General features: G+C 44.9%; 2 protein-coding genes across 5 annotated transcripts; one reads left to right on the top strand and one right to left on the bottom strand.

The window, feature by feature from the left end:
* The first annotated feature begins 1,255 nt into the window (after window positions 1-1,255).
* Window positions 1,256-10,346, top strand: rereb (arginine-glutamic acid dipeptide (RE) repeats b). Of its 4 annotated transcripts, none has more exons than XM_058088274.2 (18): window positions 1,256-1,420; window positions 2,235-2,283; window positions 2,859-2,983; window positions 3,176-3,275; window positions 3,380-3,478; window positions 3,601-3,681; window positions 3,759-3,912; window positions 3,989-4,075; window positions 4,163-4,356; window positions 4,438-4,584; window positions 5,310-5,444; window positions 5,518-6,602; window positions 7,015-7,213; window positions 7,460-8,156; window positions 8,222-8,362; window positions 8,793-8,852; window positions 9,193-9,367; window positions 9,441-10,346. In XM_058088274.2, exons 1-18 carry the CDS (start codon window positions 1,338-1,340, stop codon window positions 9,472-9,474), a joined length of 3,645 nt encoding a protein of 1,214 aa, XP_057944257.2. In that variant the 5' UTR covers window positions 1,256-1,337; the 3' UTR covers window positions 9,475-10,346. The 4 variants fall into 4 exon arrangements, with proteins under 4 accessions (XP_057944257.2, XP_057944264.2, XP_057944273.2 ...); XM_058088281.2 differs by having other exon boundaries at window positions 1,257-1,420; window positions 5,310-5,420; XM_058088290.2 differs by lacking the exon at window positions 8,793-8,852 and having other exon boundaries at window positions 1,257-1,420.
* Window positions 10,347-11,687: 1,341 nt separating this feature from the next.
* On the bottom strand, window positions 11,688-14,224 carry perm1b (PPARGC1 and ESRR induced regulator, muscle 1b). Its single transcript, XM_078794701.1, has 3 exons — window positions 13,165-14,224; window positions 12,193-12,294; window positions 11,688-12,105 (listed from the first exon to the last, which is right to left on the bottom strand). Exons 1-3 carry the CDS (start codon window positions 14,222-14,224, stop codon window positions 12,041-12,043), a joined length of 1,227 nt encoding a protein of 408 aa, XP_078650827.1. The 3' UTR covers window positions 11,688-12,040.
* Between the last annotated feature and the right edge of the window lie 4,056 nt (window positions 14,225-18,280).

Raw genomic sequence — 18,280 nt, forward strand, 5'->3', positions numbered from 1 at the left:
GTCATCTCATTGGAGGATTTAAAAAATTATTTTTTTTAAGTATTTTTAATCCTAATTCCCTCATACTGCAGTAAAATATTGACAGTCAATCTTTAAAAGTACTTCAGCCTGAAATACAGTATGTATAGTATTAGTTTATTAATATTTTGGGTGGAATTTAAAGATTTAAAAACCCTTTAAAAATTGACATAACTCCGCACTTAAGAATATGCAAAACAAACATACTTTCTTTTTACATATACTGTCAGTAGCAATGTACCCTGACAGAAAACACAAGAAGGTGAAAAAGCAGAGCCATCTGGTGGACAAATGCTACGTTCAGTGGTTATCAAAGGGACATTTTTTGTGTAAAAATCCTCTTGCAAAATATGTGCATTTCATAATAATAATAATTATTTCCCTCAGGCTACATTTTGGACACCCCTGGTGTGATGTGCTTTAATTAACAACGGGACGTCACTAGGAGTGGAAGATATGGGATCAAGCGATGTGTCGAGGAAAATCTGGAACACAGACTTTATCAATGAATTGATTCTTTGAAGAGAATTTATCAGAGCTTCTCATCTGGCTGTCTTTTCCTTCCCAGGCTTTTATGGAAGACTCCCTGCCTTGCTTCTGCTATTCAAAAGTAACAAACTGGGTCGATAAACACATAAACAATTATAATATTGTATTTTACTTCTTTTGTAAACGTAGGTAAACATCACATTTATTACAAATTGATATGGGAAAAAGGATGATAATGAAGTCCTCATCTAATAAACACTTTATCAGCTTCAGGAGCTTTAACTATGCTTAACAGACAATTATTTATTTTTATTTGAATCTTACTTTGCACTGAACAGGAAGTCACTGTAAGACAAGCCATCTGGGTCCTAATGGCCACCTAGCTTTATTTTAATGAAATAATAACAATTTGTATTATCTTTTCCCAGCATCCCACTTTCTGAGTTGTGTTAAGTACACAAACAGATTTCTTAGAAACTTTTTAAAAGGGCTCAAGACAGCCTAAAATAGATCTAGTGACGTCCATAGTTATTCATCTGCAGACTGGGGCGATACAGTATACACTTTACACGCATGCATCATGGAATATAATAGATTATATTCATGCATTGTATAATAACGATTCACTACATGTCACTATAATGCGATGCGAGGGTGTATGCTGTTAAGATTGAGTTTATGTACACTTGACAAGTTTAAAGGCTGCGCTGTGGCTGCTGAGGTCATTGCACTGGAGAGAGGAAAAAAAAACACTCCCTCCGCTACAGCGCCTCCATTTTGAATAGCCATGTAATAGGGGATTGGCATAGTTAGTGTGTGCGTGTGTGTGTATGTGTCGCCCGCTGAGCTGCGTAGTGTCAACAAGCCACAGCCAAACATCCCTCGACATGGACGACCTGTTCAGCCCTCGGAGGTAATCGCTTTGTTGTTTTTTCGCTCCCTTTTGCGTGCATTTAATGGCCATGTTGTGTCTGCGAGGCGCCACTGTGCACGGAGCGTGTCAGTGGTCACGAAGTTGTGGCTAACAAGCTAGCCAAATAGCGAGCTAATGTCACCGATCTTGTTAGCAGGCTAGCTAGGTAGCACGGTTTTTTTATGTTTTAACGAAAACGGCACAAATAACAAATAACGGGTCGCATGTATGTCAAAAAAAATATACATAGTGTGGCGTTTTGGTTTGCAGACGTGTTTAACGACTAAAACGCCATTTATGGTCGGAGTGTATTTACATATTGGTGGGTCGCCACAACCGCACGCACATACATATGACATGTCAAGTGCATGCGAACGTCGATGAGCACCATCGCCCACGCACAGGAGTATTTTTGAGTTCACTGTCAGACTGTTTCAAAGCACGCTCTGTTCCTGTAATGTTGACTGCAAGAATTAAAGCCGTGTGATTGATTGACAGGCCTTCGAGTCCGCTGGCGTCGTATTTCACTGGCTTAATGTCAGGAAACATGGCGGGCCGCGGGCTTTGATTGGATGACACTTTGACGAGTGGGCGGGGCCTGGTGTTAATGAGATCACTGAAGAGATGAAGCAGAGATAATCAGCTGAGTGTGTGTGTGTGTGCGCGCGCGTGCATGTTTAATCGCCTGTTAATTCCCAGCCCATCAAGGTTGCCTTGATTTCTGCTTGTTCTTAACCACTCTGACACTGTGATCATTTATCACTGCAACGCAAATTGAATTATTATCATCGTGCCTTTTTTACATTTGTTATAGGAGCTTGAACAGCACTCAAGGCGAGATAAGAGTGGGGCCAAGTCACCAGGTACACACCCTGCTATAGCTGACAAAAAAAATTACATGTACTAAATGCTTATTTTTTTCCATACAAGTATTCACAATTTCATTGGAGGAATAATACCAAAGAAAGTAAACATGGCTATTCTTTAGAGTAGTCTGTGTAAAGCTTCTACAGCAGTATGAATTTACTATGCACAGAAAATTAGACAATGCACAGCCATTGTTGTATATCTTGGCTGCATATGTTGCAAAACTGTCATGCAGCCCAGTTTCCTATAGGACGGGATGATGCTCTGCTTAGAACCACAGCTCCCCAGAGCTGGCAGCACTTATGCTTCATTTTAAAATATGTCCAAGTTTCATTTGTCTCCTGAGAAGATGTACAGTAATAAATATGGTTGCTGACATTGTATTTGACTTTTGTGACATACAGAATAGTAAAAAAAAATATTATACATACTTCAAGACTTTATAGCTGTTAGTTGTGTTATTAGGAATAACCCTCATTATTTTTGGATTGTATTTGCTTCTACTTATGAAAAATCAGTCCGTGCAAGGCTCATATTTGACTGGATATTTCCAATTGTTCTGTGTTGCAAGGCAAAGCTTCCTGAGCTGCAGCCTCGGCCCGCACCTGCTTCCCACGCTCAGACGGACAGCGAGGAGCTGATGTGGACGCCCGGCGTCAATGACTGCGACCTTCTCATGTACCTGAGAGCGGCCAGGTCAGTGGCACTGACACGCGTATCGATTGATTCGCAACTTTGGCAATCTTAAGTGACTGCCTTGAAAAATGTTGACAGGTCATTGATTTATTTTCAGTCATGGCAGGGTTGGAGATTGTATTGATTTTCATTTTTTGTCTTTGGGCGCTACATAAAAGTTATAACAGTGGTCTATTTTATTTGCTCTTCTAGGAGCATGGCAGCCTTTGCGGGAATGTGCGATGGAGGATCCACGGAGGATGGATGTTTGGCAGCATCTCGGGATGACACCACCCTGAATGCTCTCAACATGGTAGAGAAGCTCATCTTGTGTTCATCGTCATCAACAGCTTGCACCCAAATAAGAATGTCAGCTGCAATGCTAAGTCACTAATTGTCATTTTTTTCCCCTCACAGTTGCATGCGAGTCATTACGACGCCGCAAAAGCTCTGCAGCGTCTGGTAAAGAAGCCTCTGCCCAAGCTTATTGAGAAGTGCTGGTCTGAGGATGATGTGGTAGGTTAATTACTGTCATTCATGTTGGAATGTTGGTGGAGCATTGCTTCAAATGCTGTGCCTTGTAGAATAGCAAATTGTATTGGAGAATTGACTTTGGATTATATCATTTTTTTTCCCAGAAACGCTTCATCAAAGGCCTCAGACAGTATGGAAAGAATTTTTTCCGGATTCGGAAAGACTTCCTACCGGGCAAAAAGACCGTAAGTGAACATTTTGCATCATGAGAATACCATAAAGCCAAAATACTGTTGTTCCAAAGCGGTATCTGTACCAACAGGGAGAGCTGATCACCTTCTATTACCACTGGAAAAAAACTCCAGAGGCCGCAGGGACGCGAGCTTACCGACAGCAACGCAGGCAGCCATCGTCTCGCAAGGCGAAGACTCGCTCGGCCGCAGCTCCAGTGAGCGCGCCGTCTCGAAATTACTCAGGTGAGCCCGTGTGTGCCATCATCTCTCATGCTAAGCTTGTGGACTTGGACTCATAAGTCTTCATTTTGCTCTCCAGTTGACGCAAGTTCAGCCAGTGAAGAGGAGCTGGACAGTGAAGATAGCGAGCAGGAAGTGAAGAGCTGCAGCCACTGCGGTACAACACGTGCGTACGACTTGTATTTGGGAGCAGTGTGGTGGTTGTTAATTACACTTACAACATCCTAAGGCCGCTTTGGCTCGTCATATACAGGTTCAAAGGATTGGCACCAAGGAGGAAGATACAACCCATTGCTATGCACACCCTGCCGCACGTACGAAAACAAGCACGGCTGTCTGCCGGCAGCACCCAAGTCCTCAGGAGCGTCCTTCATGTTTAAGCCTGTCAAGGAGGAAGAGGAGGGGAACAGTAAACACGGCATGAGGACACGGAGAAGCAGAGCACCTGTGAGCATGACACTCCCACATCAGTGTTGGTGTTTTTTAGCAGTAAAACGCTGAGAGAAACGCTTTGTCTTGCACATGCAGCAGTTGTCATCCTTAAGAAGCGGCCACCGGAGGCTCACAGGTTCCCCCACCAGAGAGGATCAGCAGGCCAGCAGCCAGAATTCACAGAGTGGAACGAGAGGTTCCACCGCAGACAGTAAGAATGACTCCACCAAGAAGACTAACAAGGTAAACACCAACATAGCTACTGTGTTTCATGGGCGTGGCTTGAAATGTCAAAGTAGGAAGTAGGTTGGATGCAATGCTTGCAGAACATTCGCAGTATTCGCAAGTATTTGCACTACCTAAGCAAAGCAGCCAACATCTACCAGTTTTTTCATGATAACAAATTTTGCTGGACGATAATTGTCCCACAAATTATTGCTGATAAATGATATTATTGTCAGCATTATTTTGAGACCATTTTGTCAAGAATGCAATGATAATTTATGTGATAATAATGTGAGTACACAGCATAAAAAGAAATAAACTTTAATTTGTCAAGAGTATTTAACATTGTAATTGGAATGTCAAGAGCTTTTAAATAAAATAAACAACATAATGAATTAACCCCAAAATAACCCAATGGAAATCAAATGGACTCAAAACAGTAAAAAGAAAAAAGACCCAAAAATGTAATAAAAAAAAAAACAAATTAAAACCACACAGGAAAATAAAAACAATCGAATAAATGGACTATCAAGTCTCAGTAAACAAAATGACTGGCAGGAGGGTTCACTCACTCTGTTCATTCCGCTATAGAACCAACACGCCCAGGTATTGAGACCGGCGCACAGAGTGAACCCTCTTGCCAACCAGTTTGTATTTATGAATCATGTGGTTAATTGCTGTATTGATAATCCAAACGTTAAACTTCTGACATTTGATGGATGGCTCAATATTCTCCTCCCCAGAAAGTGAAAGAGGAGGCAGCAACACCAAAGACGATGAAACGGGTCAGGGAGAGTCCTCCTCAGGAGCCTGACGAGCCTGAGAAAGTCAAACCTAAAAGGCCAAAGACACAGGTGAGAAACAGGCGGCAAAAGCAGGTGTGTTATCACAAACTAGTCGGCGCAGGAGCGATGTCACAAAGTCACTCATCAATTTTGCGTCTGCTTCCAGGATCCGCAGGACTCTCGCTCGGAGTTGGAGGCCGAGGTGGAGGAGGAGAGCTCCTCAGAAAGCCGCAGCGCTCAGGACGACGGCAGCAGCGACACCAAAGACATTGATCAGGACAACCGCAGCTCCTCCCCCAGCATTCCCAGCCCTCAGCAGGGCAACGAGAGCGACTCCGACTCGTCTGCCCAACCGAGCGCTGTCCCGGCGGAGCCTGCTGCCCAGCCGGCTGCCCAGGCTGACCCAGCGCCCCTGCAGGTGCCCCCTTCTCAAGGTGCAGCTGTTATTCCGCCGCAAAGCACCCTCTCTGCTGGCCCTGCTCCTAGCCCATCTCCTCCATCTCAAGACCCCAATGAGGCGCCATCTGGGGAGTCCACTGCCAGTTCAGGGCCAGGCAGCCGCCCAGCTCCCTGCCCTCATCCTCTCTCCGGTGCACCATCTCTACCGTCAGTGGAATCTTCTCTTTCTTCAGCATTTCAGGTGCCACCCGCTCTCAACTCCTCGCAGCCGCCGCCCACCCAGCGACCCCCACCCTTCTTTAGGGAGTCGCAGCCCCAAATCAAGCCCCCTCCCACCACTCCGATTCCACCCTCCCACAAACACACCAGTCCACATCAGTCCGCTCCACCCTTCCCCCAGATGCCCTCCAACCTTCCCCCTCCACCTGCTCTCAAGCCCCTCAACTCTCTCCCCAACCAGCATCCTCCAGGCGCACCCCCTCCTCCTCTCCAGCTCATGCCACAGCCGCCGCCCGTGCAGCCGCTTTCCGGCCAGCTTCCGGTCATTTCTCAGATGCAGGCTCATGCTGGAAAGAGCACAAGCAGCCCTCATTCATGCGGCGCCCCCTCGCAGCCCCTCGCCTCTGCTGCTTCGTCCTCTGTCGGCCCCGTCCCGAGTCTGCAGCCTTCCTCCTTCCCGCCTGTTCCGCTCAGACCGACTCCGAGCACCACAGTGGCAGCGCCACAGGTTCAGATCAAAGAGGAGCCCCTGGATGAGATGGAGGAAGCTCAGAGCCCGCAGTCTCCACCTCGCAGTCCTTCGCCTGAACCGACTGTCATCAACATGGCGAGCCACGCCAGCCAGTCGGCACGGTGCGTCTCCAGTTTGTCTCATACAGCACAAACGATGTAGCTGAACCATGGATAAACAAATGATTGTTTGCTCAGTATATTTGTGTAGCACTTGTGCTAAGCTCCTGACTAGATTGTGGAAATACGGAAGCACAATGTGCAGCTACCATTTATCCTCTCAACACAGCATCCAGTACATGAGATCGAACAGAAGAATACAATAGAATCACGTATGCAAATTTGTCTATTTGGGGTCATTAATGGTATAGTTGTTCACATAGCTGACTTTTGTGCAGCTGCAACGGGATCTGTTGCTTGTATAATACAATGACAGAAATGTTGATGCACCGAATACTAAAGTGTCACATAAATTGTGCATTAAAAGTGCCAAAAGCATCAATCCTAATGAATGCACTCCTGCTGTTCATGTCAGATTCATCAAGCATCTGGATCGCGGCTACAACTCCTGCGCTCGGACCGACCTCTTCTTCACGCCGCTTTCCTCCTCTAAGCTGGCCAAGAAAAGGGAGGAGGCCATAGAGAAGTCTCGCAGAGAGGCGGAACTCAGCGCTCGGCAAGAACGTGAACGGGAGAAGGAGCGCGAACGAGAGAGGGAGGCAGACAGAAACGCAGTAAGTGAGAGAGTCTTTGTGGTCCCTGATGGTAGTATTTTTCAACTGTTTTAGCTCTGAGTGGTCTCTGACAGAATATGTGTCTCCAAGAGGCGCTATTGTCCACTTAATCCACTTAATCCACTTAATCTACTTACACATACACTGTAACTGCAATGTGCAGCGTTACATCACACACAACACGTTAGCACACTAGCATAGCTAACAAGCAACAAAGTCGTTATCTTGCAATTTTTTTGTTTCCAGAGAGGATCCAGTTCCTCTCATGACGGCCGCATGAGTGAGGCCCAGATGGCCGCTCATGGACGCTCCGTTTTTGAGCAGCCGCCCACCACCGTCGCTGCCGTGCCGCCCTACATCGGCCCTGATACCCCTGCTCTACGCACGCTGAGCGAATACGCCCGACCGCATGTCATGTCGCCCACCAACCGCAACCACCCGTTCTACGTGTCCCTGAGTCCCGGGGACCCCTTGCTGGCCTACCACATGCCTGGCCTGTACAGCGCCGAGCCCAGCTTGAGAGAGCGCGAGCTGAGGAACCTCCGCGAGAGGGAGCTCCGTGAGAGGATGAAGCCCGGCTTTGAGGTGAAACCTCCTGACCTGGAAACCTTACATCCATCGGCCAACCCCATGGAGCACTTCGCCAGGCACGGGGCTCTGGCTCTGCCCCACATACCCGGACCCCCTCATCACTTTGCGCCCTTTCATCCCGGGCTCAACCATCTGGAGCGGGAGAGGATGGTTCTGGCTGGGACTCAGCTGCGTCCGGAGCTGAGCTACGCCGAGCGTCTGACCGCGGAGAGGCTCCACGCCGAGAGGATGGCCTCCGTGGCCCCCGACCCTGCTGCCAGGCTTCAGATGCTCAACGTGACGCCGCATCATCACCAACACTCGCATATCCACTCTCACCTCCACCTCCACCAACAAGACCCCCTCGGTCAAGGTGAGGTTATTAATTATTAATAAGTCGTTTATCAGGTGGCCTGTATCTCATGTTTCTTCACACAGGTTCAAGCCCTCATCCTCTGGTGGACCCGTTGGCACCTGGACCACGTTTGGCCCGTTTCCCTTTCCCTGGAGGCCCCATCCCAAACTCTTTGCTCACTGATCTTCCACATGACCATGAGATGCTGCGTCACCCTTTGTTTGGTAGGTTCCACGAATTTCACGCCTCCCAATGAAGTCGCGGGTTAGCGAACGTGATGTGGGTTTTGACTTCTGGATTATTCTGAGACTTTCTTTTATAAAATGTCTTTGTTATCATTAAGAACTTGTGAGGAATGATTGCACTAAAGCAAGGGTATCCACACTGTTTCCACTGAGGGCAGCATACATCAAACCAGTATAGGTCAATATCTGATATTAAAAATAGCTCTGATAAACAATAATTTAAAACAAAAAAAAGACAAAAGTGCAAAAAGTTTGGCTGAGAGTTCCGGGGCATCATGCTGGCTGCCGGGCGCGTGTGCCCGAATACAGTGCATCTTGCTGGGCCACAGCAGGTGGCTCCCTCTGCTCTATACTCTGGTTCTCCTGATAGTAGTGATGTGGGAGTAGTAATGCCATGATATTTCATTAGGACAAGTGAACAGGAGCAGCTGGTCAAATCCAAATGTGTTCCAGTCCTTCTTACCTCCAGGTGTGTACAAACTACAGTTCAATCAAAATTATTGGTTTTGCGAAGCAAGAAAGGTATCATTCATTCATTTTCTACCGCAGAAAAGATACTGTGCATCTCTTTTTGTTTTTCTTGGCCTGCCTTTTCCAATTGTACCAAACTTGATTGCGGAACAGAACACGATTTGGCGAGTATGAGCAAAATTGTTCAAGTCCATCAAGTTGCTGATACGTCTTTTTTTTTTTTTTGCTGGCGTGCACTCCGATTTGCCTCAATTGCTTCAATTTCGCCCAATGAATATCATTTTTTAAACAATTTATTTCCATCCTTAACTTAGAACACTTCTTTATGATCTTCGTAGGTGCTGCGTACCCTCGGGAGCTGCAGGGTCCGATTCCTCAGATGTCAGCCGCCCACCAGCTTCAGGCCATGCACGCTCAATCTGCAGAGCTGCAGAGGATGGCCATGGAGCAGCAGTGGCTGCATGGGCATCACCTGCATGGAGGCCCACTGCCCAGCCAGGAAGATTATTACAGGTGAGGTGTTTCACCGTGTTGAGGTTTCAATCCAGTAAATAACGTTTTTTGTTTTTTTTTTTTAATTAAATAGCCGTCTGAAGAAAGAAGGCGACAAGCCGTCGTGAGCTCCATGCGGTGCACCTGTACTTATCACAGAGTAAAATCCTGTACGTCTTTGTTTTGATACTGTATTTTACAACATATATGTGTATGGATATGTGCATTCCTCCTCCAGCACTTAACAGGACTGCTAAAGTCTGGCGAAGATGTTGACTTTCTACTTTTATGAGCCGTCTCACGCGTTCCTGTGAGATTTCAAAGTGATGGACTTTCACCAACTTGCTGTTTAACAGTTTCATATTATGCAGCCACGCAACTTTGCTACAACGCAGCGCTGGTAACCCGGAAGCAGACTTTGGCAAGACCTTAAATATATACCATTGTGTATAAATGATTTCCTTGTACAGAATGACATTTAAACCGCTGTTTGAATGAGTGTTAACGAACTAGCATGACTCAAACTAGAGTAGCAAGTGGCATCACGTCATGTTTAGACTTTGAAAAGATAATAGAGGTTGGTTTTACTCCTTAATTCTACTAAATGTTTGTCTAAATCCTAAAATTTTATATATCAAGATATCTTTTCACAGTACGACCTAAGCTTTATTCACTCCTACCTTTGAGCCTGTAAATATTAAATGTTGACCATATTCTATATGAATGAGTACTCTTAGCAGTAGATGTGACCCTTGGTTAATGCTGGAAACCTTAAGTTGTAACACGATATTATTATAATAATTATTATTATGATTCATTGAACATGATCTGTCCCCACAGCAAGAGTTTGTTATTTGATACAAATCAGAGAATTGGAGACAAACGGAATCTTTTCATTGATTTTGTGGAAAAAAAGAAACTGCCTTGAAATCTAATATTTATGTGACCTAATATAAAATGTATCCATTGCATATTTATTTCAATAAATATTCCGCAGTGACACCTTGCTTTCTTTATTTTTGTGGAAACAAGCTGAGTATTTAAGCGCCCCTATTGAGAAAAAATGTGCTTTTGAATTGAAGGTAAATATAACCTTAAATGTTTATTGATCCTTTCATTTGTTATTTCTATGCATTTAGAATTGTTTATGCATGTAGAACTATGCAGTTGTCCATCATAGCGATTCAGTGTTAGAGAGTCAGAGCACTGGAAAAACATGTTTGGCTTTCTAATGACAGTTTTAACATTATTATAGTCCTGACGACATGAAATAACATGCCTTAAACTGCTATTATTTCTTGTTTACACCACATTGCAACTCTTATGCTGCAGGGACTGGAGACAGCCGCAAGCTAACTAGTCTCAAATTCATTTCTTATAAACTTGCCAAAAATGTACCACTTCCACACGGGATCGGATAACTTTTTATGTCAGACATAAATAAAATTAAATGCCTTTGAAGGCCATCACAAAAACCAATACGCATGCAGCAAGCTCTACGCGTGCGTTATGTCACGTGGGGTTGCCAACACCCTATTGAGCCGACAAGCAACTCACTTTTTCCCATATTGTTGCAAGAATCAAAACTAGTCTGTAAAACCTAAATGCCAATCCATGCCACAGTGTTTGATTTTGATCACACCCTTATCAAACCTATTGCTGTTGGACTTTTTTTGCATCTTTGTTTCCACGATTTGCTAGCTGTCACTAGCGGCTGCTAGCTAGCTATTTGGCTAGCTAACGGTACAGTACCCACCTAGCTTCTCGTCTTCAGAATGCAAATGGGACTTTTTACCACAGTGGCATTTTGTTTTTAAAACAAGGAATGGGATTAGTTCAGAGCTCATTATCACTATCACGGTACGTACTTTCAAGTGTGAACAATTTTGCGCTCATTATATCTTGTCCTCAAAACACTATACGTGTGCTTGTTTCATGAACATACTAGCATCTATTTCTGTATACCTCCGAATCTTTATTGACTTCCGTGTTCGGCACCCTGAGCATCATGGGAACTGTAGTTGTTACTGTGAACATATTCTATTGCAATGTATTTTACATTTGTCTTCACATGACCTGACGTTAACATAAATGATTAGCGGTAGTAGCTACAACTGTTATCATTATTTTATTCTATAATTGTAGTTTTTGTAATAATGTTCAACAGTTGCAAGCATCATGCTAAGGTCATGCATGCAAAGTTATAAAACATTTACAAATGTAGCTGCATTGTTTTGTGACTCAGTCCAATATAAAAGCCTGGTTGTCCTTAAGTGTGTAAGGTGACGCCTCCCCTGCTTTTGTATGTTCAAAGATAATCAGATTGTTGACTGTACAATACTTTTATTTGTCAGAAATACATGCGGACTTGACTTTCAGGCCTCCGTCATTTCATTCCATCTTGGACACAGCCATTCTGCCATGGAAACTGTACAAGCCGCTTCACTCTCATTAGTAATGGTCCGTATGGTAACAGCTAACTTAAAAGTGGCTAGAGCTGTGCAAAGATGCAGGCTGACCTTGGTTTCATCCCATGAAGGAACACAAAATGTAATCGTCTCAACAACCAGTCATCTCTTTGTGATCTTTATATGGTGGACGACTGATTGAAGATATGGAATAAATGTTCTCTACGAATGGAACCTCAGTGAACTGAACGACAATGACACGCGGTGATGCCATATAGAGGACTCCTCATCTTCGCCTTTTCTGTCGAAGGTACCGTATCGCTGACAGGGCGCTCACGTTTGCGAGCAGAGCTGCAAAGGATAACATCAGCCAAGGTCAAACGGATGTCATTAGATCGACCTTCATGAGGTACAGCTCCACTAACTTAAGTTTCCTACCTGCTTTCCAGGCATCCGATGACTCCGCATCTGAGGACGTAAGTACCCAGGAAGCAAAGGCGATGCAGACCAAACACAAGTCCGACTGCTGCACGACTCTCGCTGAAGGCAACATTTGTTATTCCTAACTGGGATGCTCCGATCAATTGGCCACCGATTAGTATGGGCTGATTTCCGTAAAATCGGCATGTGCCGATGAATGCCTTTCAAAGCCAATGGCAAAAACTGATCAGCATGCGGTGGCAAACCATCCATGTGTGCTGTGTCGTGTAGGGTTGCCTACTAAGGATGTCCATGTCCAATCGTCAGGATCGGGATCAGCTGAATTTAGAAGATCGGATAAGGATAAAATCAGCTTCCGCCACAAGATCGTTCTTGTTACATTCGTAACTCGGAGCCACAGACTAGTCTATTTCATGTTCAAGACCCACCTAGTCTTTGGGCATGAACTGATGACCTATTTACCAGGTAGGTAAATCTAGGAATTCTTTAGGAATTGTCCATCCGTGGCCCTGGACAATAACACTCATCATAAATAAATTGCGTGCTGCACGCAAACCTCGCAGCTAGGAGACCCGAGTTCAATCCCACCCTCAGCCATCTCTGTGTCCCGGTTCTCCCCAGGAACTCCGGTTTCCTCCCACATTCCAAAAACATGCTAGGTTAATTGGCGACTCCAAATTGTCCATAGGTATGAATGTGAGTGTGAATGGTTGTTTGTCTATATGTGCCCTGTGATTGGCTGGCCGCCAGTCCAGGGTGTAACCCGCCTCTCACCCGAAGACAGCTGGGATAGGCTCCAGCACCCCCGCGACCCTCGTGAGGATAAGCGGTAGGAAATGAATGAATGAATGTGATCTGTATCGGGCGATCTCACTCATGGATGGTTGGAATCGATCGGAGCATCCCTAATTGGTAATGTTGCTTGTATATCTTGGACTTCCATCCCTGGAAAAGGGAGCCCACACCTACCTGGTGCCTGTACTGTTCCCAGAATCCTCTGTTGCTCGTGTTCAGGATTGAGGTCTCTTTCCAACCTGGACACAAGGATGCTCAATTCCTCGGTTTGTCCAGACCTTCTACACCAGATGCTGCCTTTGTCAGAGTAGCAGATCATCCCACCAACGTGGAGGTGAGGGTGCAGCACCACTCGGGCGGGGGAAATGGTGTCTGCGGTTAGGAAGGGATGATTCCACTCGGGGAGGGTGAGTTCTCTGACGGTGGGATGAGAGCAGGAGAAGATCGGGATGGGTTTCCACTTGTGGGACGGGAATGACACATCATGGTCCATGCATTCCAGTGATTCCACCATTCCCTGTGTGAAAGGTTCTAGAGCGTCACCATGAACACGCATCTCAGACGTGTGGAGAGAAGCCTCCAGAGATAACTCCTCAGTGTTGAACGCTTGTACATTTTGCATACTTTTAGTTTTTGTCATTCGTCTCTGGATTATCTGTGGTCCTGCAAAGTTCCCCTCGGGTACCGGGGTCTGCCTCCTCATCCCCTCCTCCTCCTTCTCGATCTCCGCCTCCTTGGATTTACAGCTCAGGTCAGGACTGGTGTTCCTACTGGTTCCCAAAAATTGCCAGTAATCGTCTTCAAAATCACACACGGAAAAATCCCAGCTTGAGCGATCTGCCTTGGAGTCATCGACCTGCGTGAAGTAGTCCGAGTCGGCGGTGTCAGACATGTCCGTGAGGCCTTCATGGGTCAGATGATGCTCCTCAGGATCTACAAGAGGGCTGCTTTGTGTTGGGATATGAGACGTCTCGGCGGGAGTTGGACTTCTTACCATCCTCAGCTGGAGGATGTCGTTGATGGTTAGTTTTTCCATTTCGTCCCAAAAGGCAGAGATAGCGTAGACGCAGGACTTCTGGCCTGCAGCTTGGGCGTAGGCTTCAGGGCTGTCGGCCACGGGAGTAACGATCACCTCTGGGAGGAGCTGAGCTCTTGGAGAACCACCACATACTAGAAGCTCAGTTTCTCCGGAAGGATCCACAGTCCTGCTGCTGTGTGTGTCACGATCCGACATGGAGTTCTTCCCAACACCAGCCTGGTCACTACAGGTCACTGCTCCTCTGGTATGCAGGCTCTCAGAACCAGAGCTCACGTTTGGATGAGAGCTGCATGATGGAGACAAGGCTGAGCACTCCGGTTGTTGGTTTTTAAAGAAATCCTCCTCAAGGAGATCGAATGAGTCAGCAGCAGAGAGATAGCTTTCAGAACCAGAACTTTGAAGGGCAAAGAACTCAGAACTATCAAGAAAACCATCTGAGTCCACGTTCTCAAAATGAAGGGTTCCTTCTCTGTTCCTTTGCATGATATTATCTTCATGCGGGGTTCCTTCTCTGTTCCTTTGCATGATATCACCTTCATGCAGGGTTTCTTCTCTGTTCCTTTGTATATCATCTTCATGCAGGGTTCCTTCTCTGTTCCTTTGCATGATATCACCTTCATGCAGGGTTTCTTCTCTGTTCCTTTGTATATCATCTTCATGCAGGGTTCCTTCTCTGTTCCTTTGCATGATATCAACTTCATGCAGGGTTCCTTCTCTGTTCCTTTGCATGATATCAACTTCATGCAGAGTTTCTTCTCTGTTCCTTTGCATGACATCAACTTCATGCGGGGTTTCTTCTCTGTTCCTTTGCATGATATCAACTTCATGCAGGGTTCCTTCTCTGATCCTTTGCATGATATCAACTTCATGCGGGGTTTCTTCTCTGTTCCTTTGCATGATATCAACTTCATGCAGGGTTCCTTCTCTGATCCTTTGCATGATATCAACTTCATGCGGGGTTTCTTCTCTGTTCCTTTGCATGATATCATCTTCATTCAGGGTTCCTTCTCTGTTCCTTTGCATGATATCATCTTCATGCAGGGTTCTTTCTTTGTTCCTTTGCATGATATCATTTTCATGCGGGGTACCTTCTCTGTTCCTTTGCATGATATCAACTTCATGCAGGGTTCCTTCTCTGTTCCTTTGCATGATATCATTTTCATGCGGGGTACCTTCTCTGTTCCTTTGCATGATATCAACCTCATGCAGAGTTTCTTCTCTGTTCCTTTGCATGATATCTTCATCATGCGGGGTTCCTTCTCTGTTCCTTTGCATGATATCATCTTCATGCAGGGTTCCTTCTCTGTTCTTTTGTATATAAAGTTCATGCAGTGATTCTTCTCTGTTCATTTGCATGATATCATCTTCATGCAGGGTTTCTTCTCTGTTCCTTTGTATATCATCTTCATACAGGGTTCCTTCTCTGTTCCTTTGCATGATATCAACTTCATGCAGGGTTCTTTCTCTGATCCTTTGCATGATATCAACTTCATGCGGGGTTTCTTCTCTGTTCCTTTGCATGATATCATCTTCATTCAGGGTTCCTTCTCTGTTCCTTTGCATGATATCATCTTCATGCAGGGTTCCTTCTCTGTTCCTTTGCATGATATCACCTTCATGGAGGGTTTCTTCTCTGTTGTTTTGCATGATGTCATCACCATGCAGGATTTCTTTATCATTGTGTAGGGTTCCTTCTATACTGCTTTTCATGATATCTTCATCTTGGATGGTTTCTTTAGTGATGTTCTGTCTAGTATCAACATGCAGGGCCTCTGCTGTAAGGGTTAGTTGGGTTCCCTTTCTGTTGTTCTGTAGTACATCATCATCATCACCATCATCATCATGGAGAATTCCTTCCTCATTGCTTGCCATTATCTCATGATCATGCTGGGTTCTTTCTCTATGTGTTTGTACTCCATCGTTATCTTTCATAGGTTCCTGGTCAGTTCTGCACATGCAGTGCTTCTTATGTTCTTTTTTTGTCTTTGTTTTTTTTTTCAGAGGAGCTGCACGGGCCCGGCGAGGCACCGGACCGTCATTGACCGTCACAAACCAGCGCTCCTTCTCCTCTGCTCTCAGAGGAACTCCGCCGGCATCCTCGCATCTGACGTCTGCTTCCAGCGATCGAGCGACGTCTCTGACTACAGCCTCCAGTGTGCTTATGATGCACCTTCTGGTCTCCTCCGGGATATGTTCTGCTGTCACGTCCACTTCTTCTCGGAGAAGAGTGAGTCCTGCGTAATCACTTACTTGGACCTTGTCATCCGTATTGATAGTCTCCTCTCGTCCTCCTTCAGCACCTTGACTGTTAAAGGCTGCAGAAGCTTCATCAAAGACTGAAGATGAGGGGTCAAGACGGGCGAGCAAAGGTTGCGGCACGCAACACTCCTCACTCTCCAGGTAGAACATGGACCAGTCCTCCTCGGCAATGCGCATGCTGTGATCCAAGTCATCCATTCCGACACGTCACATGCTTCCCTGGGTGCTGAAACACAAAAGGTCAGTGAGCAGGCGTTTATGTTGCCTTTTGTCCTTCAAAGGACCCGACTGTCTGGACAGCAACATGTCTGAGCTAAATGTGGAACACCTTCATTTGTCTTGACATAAGACAGAGACCAGTGAGTACCGGGGTAGTGTTTTTGAAAACAGCAGCGCTCTCCTGTCATATAGACGATCTTTGGCTAGCATTTTTAGCAGTAGGTCCTTCACAACAACAGAGCTGGTGACATACTGTATAGCTTTGACTAGTGTTTTTTATTTTTTTTACAGTACATACTTAAAACAGCAATGCACTCTTGTCATATAAAGGATCTTTGACTGGCGTTTTTAGCAGTAGATCCTTAAAAACACAACATGCTCTTATCATCTAAAGAATCTTTGACTGGCATTTTTTTCAGTAGGTATTTAAAAAGCAAAGTTCTCCTGTCACATAGAGGATCTTTGAAGAGCATTTTTAGCTGAAGGTCCTTAACAACAGCAGAGCTCTCCTGTCATATAGACGATCTTTGGCTAGCATTTTTAGCGGTTGGTCCTTCACAACAACAGAGCTGGTGACATACAGTATAGCTTTGACTGCGGTACGTACTTAAAACAGCAATGCGCTCTTGTCATATAAAGGATCTTTGACTAGCGTTTTTAGCAGTAGATCCTTAAAAACACAACATGCTCTTGTCATATAAAGAATCTTTGACTGGCGTTTTTTTTCAGTAGGTATTTAAAAAGCAAAGTTCTTCTGTCACATAGAGGATCTTTGAATAGCATTTTTAGCTGTAGGTCCTTAACAACAGCAGAGTGCTCCTGTCATATGAAGGATCTTTGACTAGCATCTTTAGCAGTAGGTCCTTAAAAACAGCAATATAAAATAATAATAATAATAAAAAATAAAATAATAATAATTTTACAATAAAATAATAATAAAATAATAATAAAATGTAATCACTATCAATCAAAAATGAGCATTTCCATCATTGTCAAGTCAGAATGCTGCAGTGCTCTCATGATATGATATCCAAGTGTACGTAATACTGTGACATCTTAGTGTATGTGCAGATGAAGGCCTCGTGGAGAGCCCCTATAGTAGGCCACAACACCAATGTGTCACAAACGTGCATGTAAAAGCGAGGAAAATCCTAGTCAAGTCAGTCAATAAAAGAAAGCCACTTTTTCCTTATACAGCACAGTACTGTCTTCATGCATATTCAAGTACCCTCTTTTAGTATTTAGGCACACGTTAGTGAGGATTCTATGGTTGCATACCTGCAAGTATACAAGGACAACGGCTCCTGCGCTGTCGTCCCTTCAACCTTACACACGTATGGCCGCCTGGTGCCTGGCAAACAGCTTTTATAAATAGACCAGTACGTTCAGTCACATGGAGCTGCTGGGGAACTTGTCCTTCCCTCTATGTCCAGAGGTATGACATTTCAGCCCCCCCCCACAATCATCTGACATTCAGGAGGTGTAAGAAATATTTTGACTCGCGGGTCGCATTGACTTAACAAAATTGACGGGGGTTTAGACTATATATTTTATAAGTAACAGTCCACCTGGAATTATTGTATCTGTAAATGTGTCATGCAACCTGCGATATGTGCTTGTGTCCCTTTTTTCAGGAGACCACATTAAATAACAAAATTGATTTAAAAAAAAAAAAAGCTACTTAAACCATCAAAAGGTTGGCTCAAGCTATGATGCCAGGTTGTATGTTAAGTTTCAATGAAATACTTTGGAAAGAACGGGTGGGCCGTATTC

The sequence above is a fragment of the Doryrhamphus excisus genome, linkage group LG11, assembly GCF_037039965.1.
Source record: "Doryrhamphus excisus strain RoL-2023G ecotype Guam linkage group LG11, RoL_Dexc_Guam_v1.1, whole genome shotgun sequence".
NCBI lineage: Eukaryota > Metazoa > Chordata > Actinopteri > Syngnathiformes > Syngnathidae > Doryrhamphus > Doryrhamphus excisus.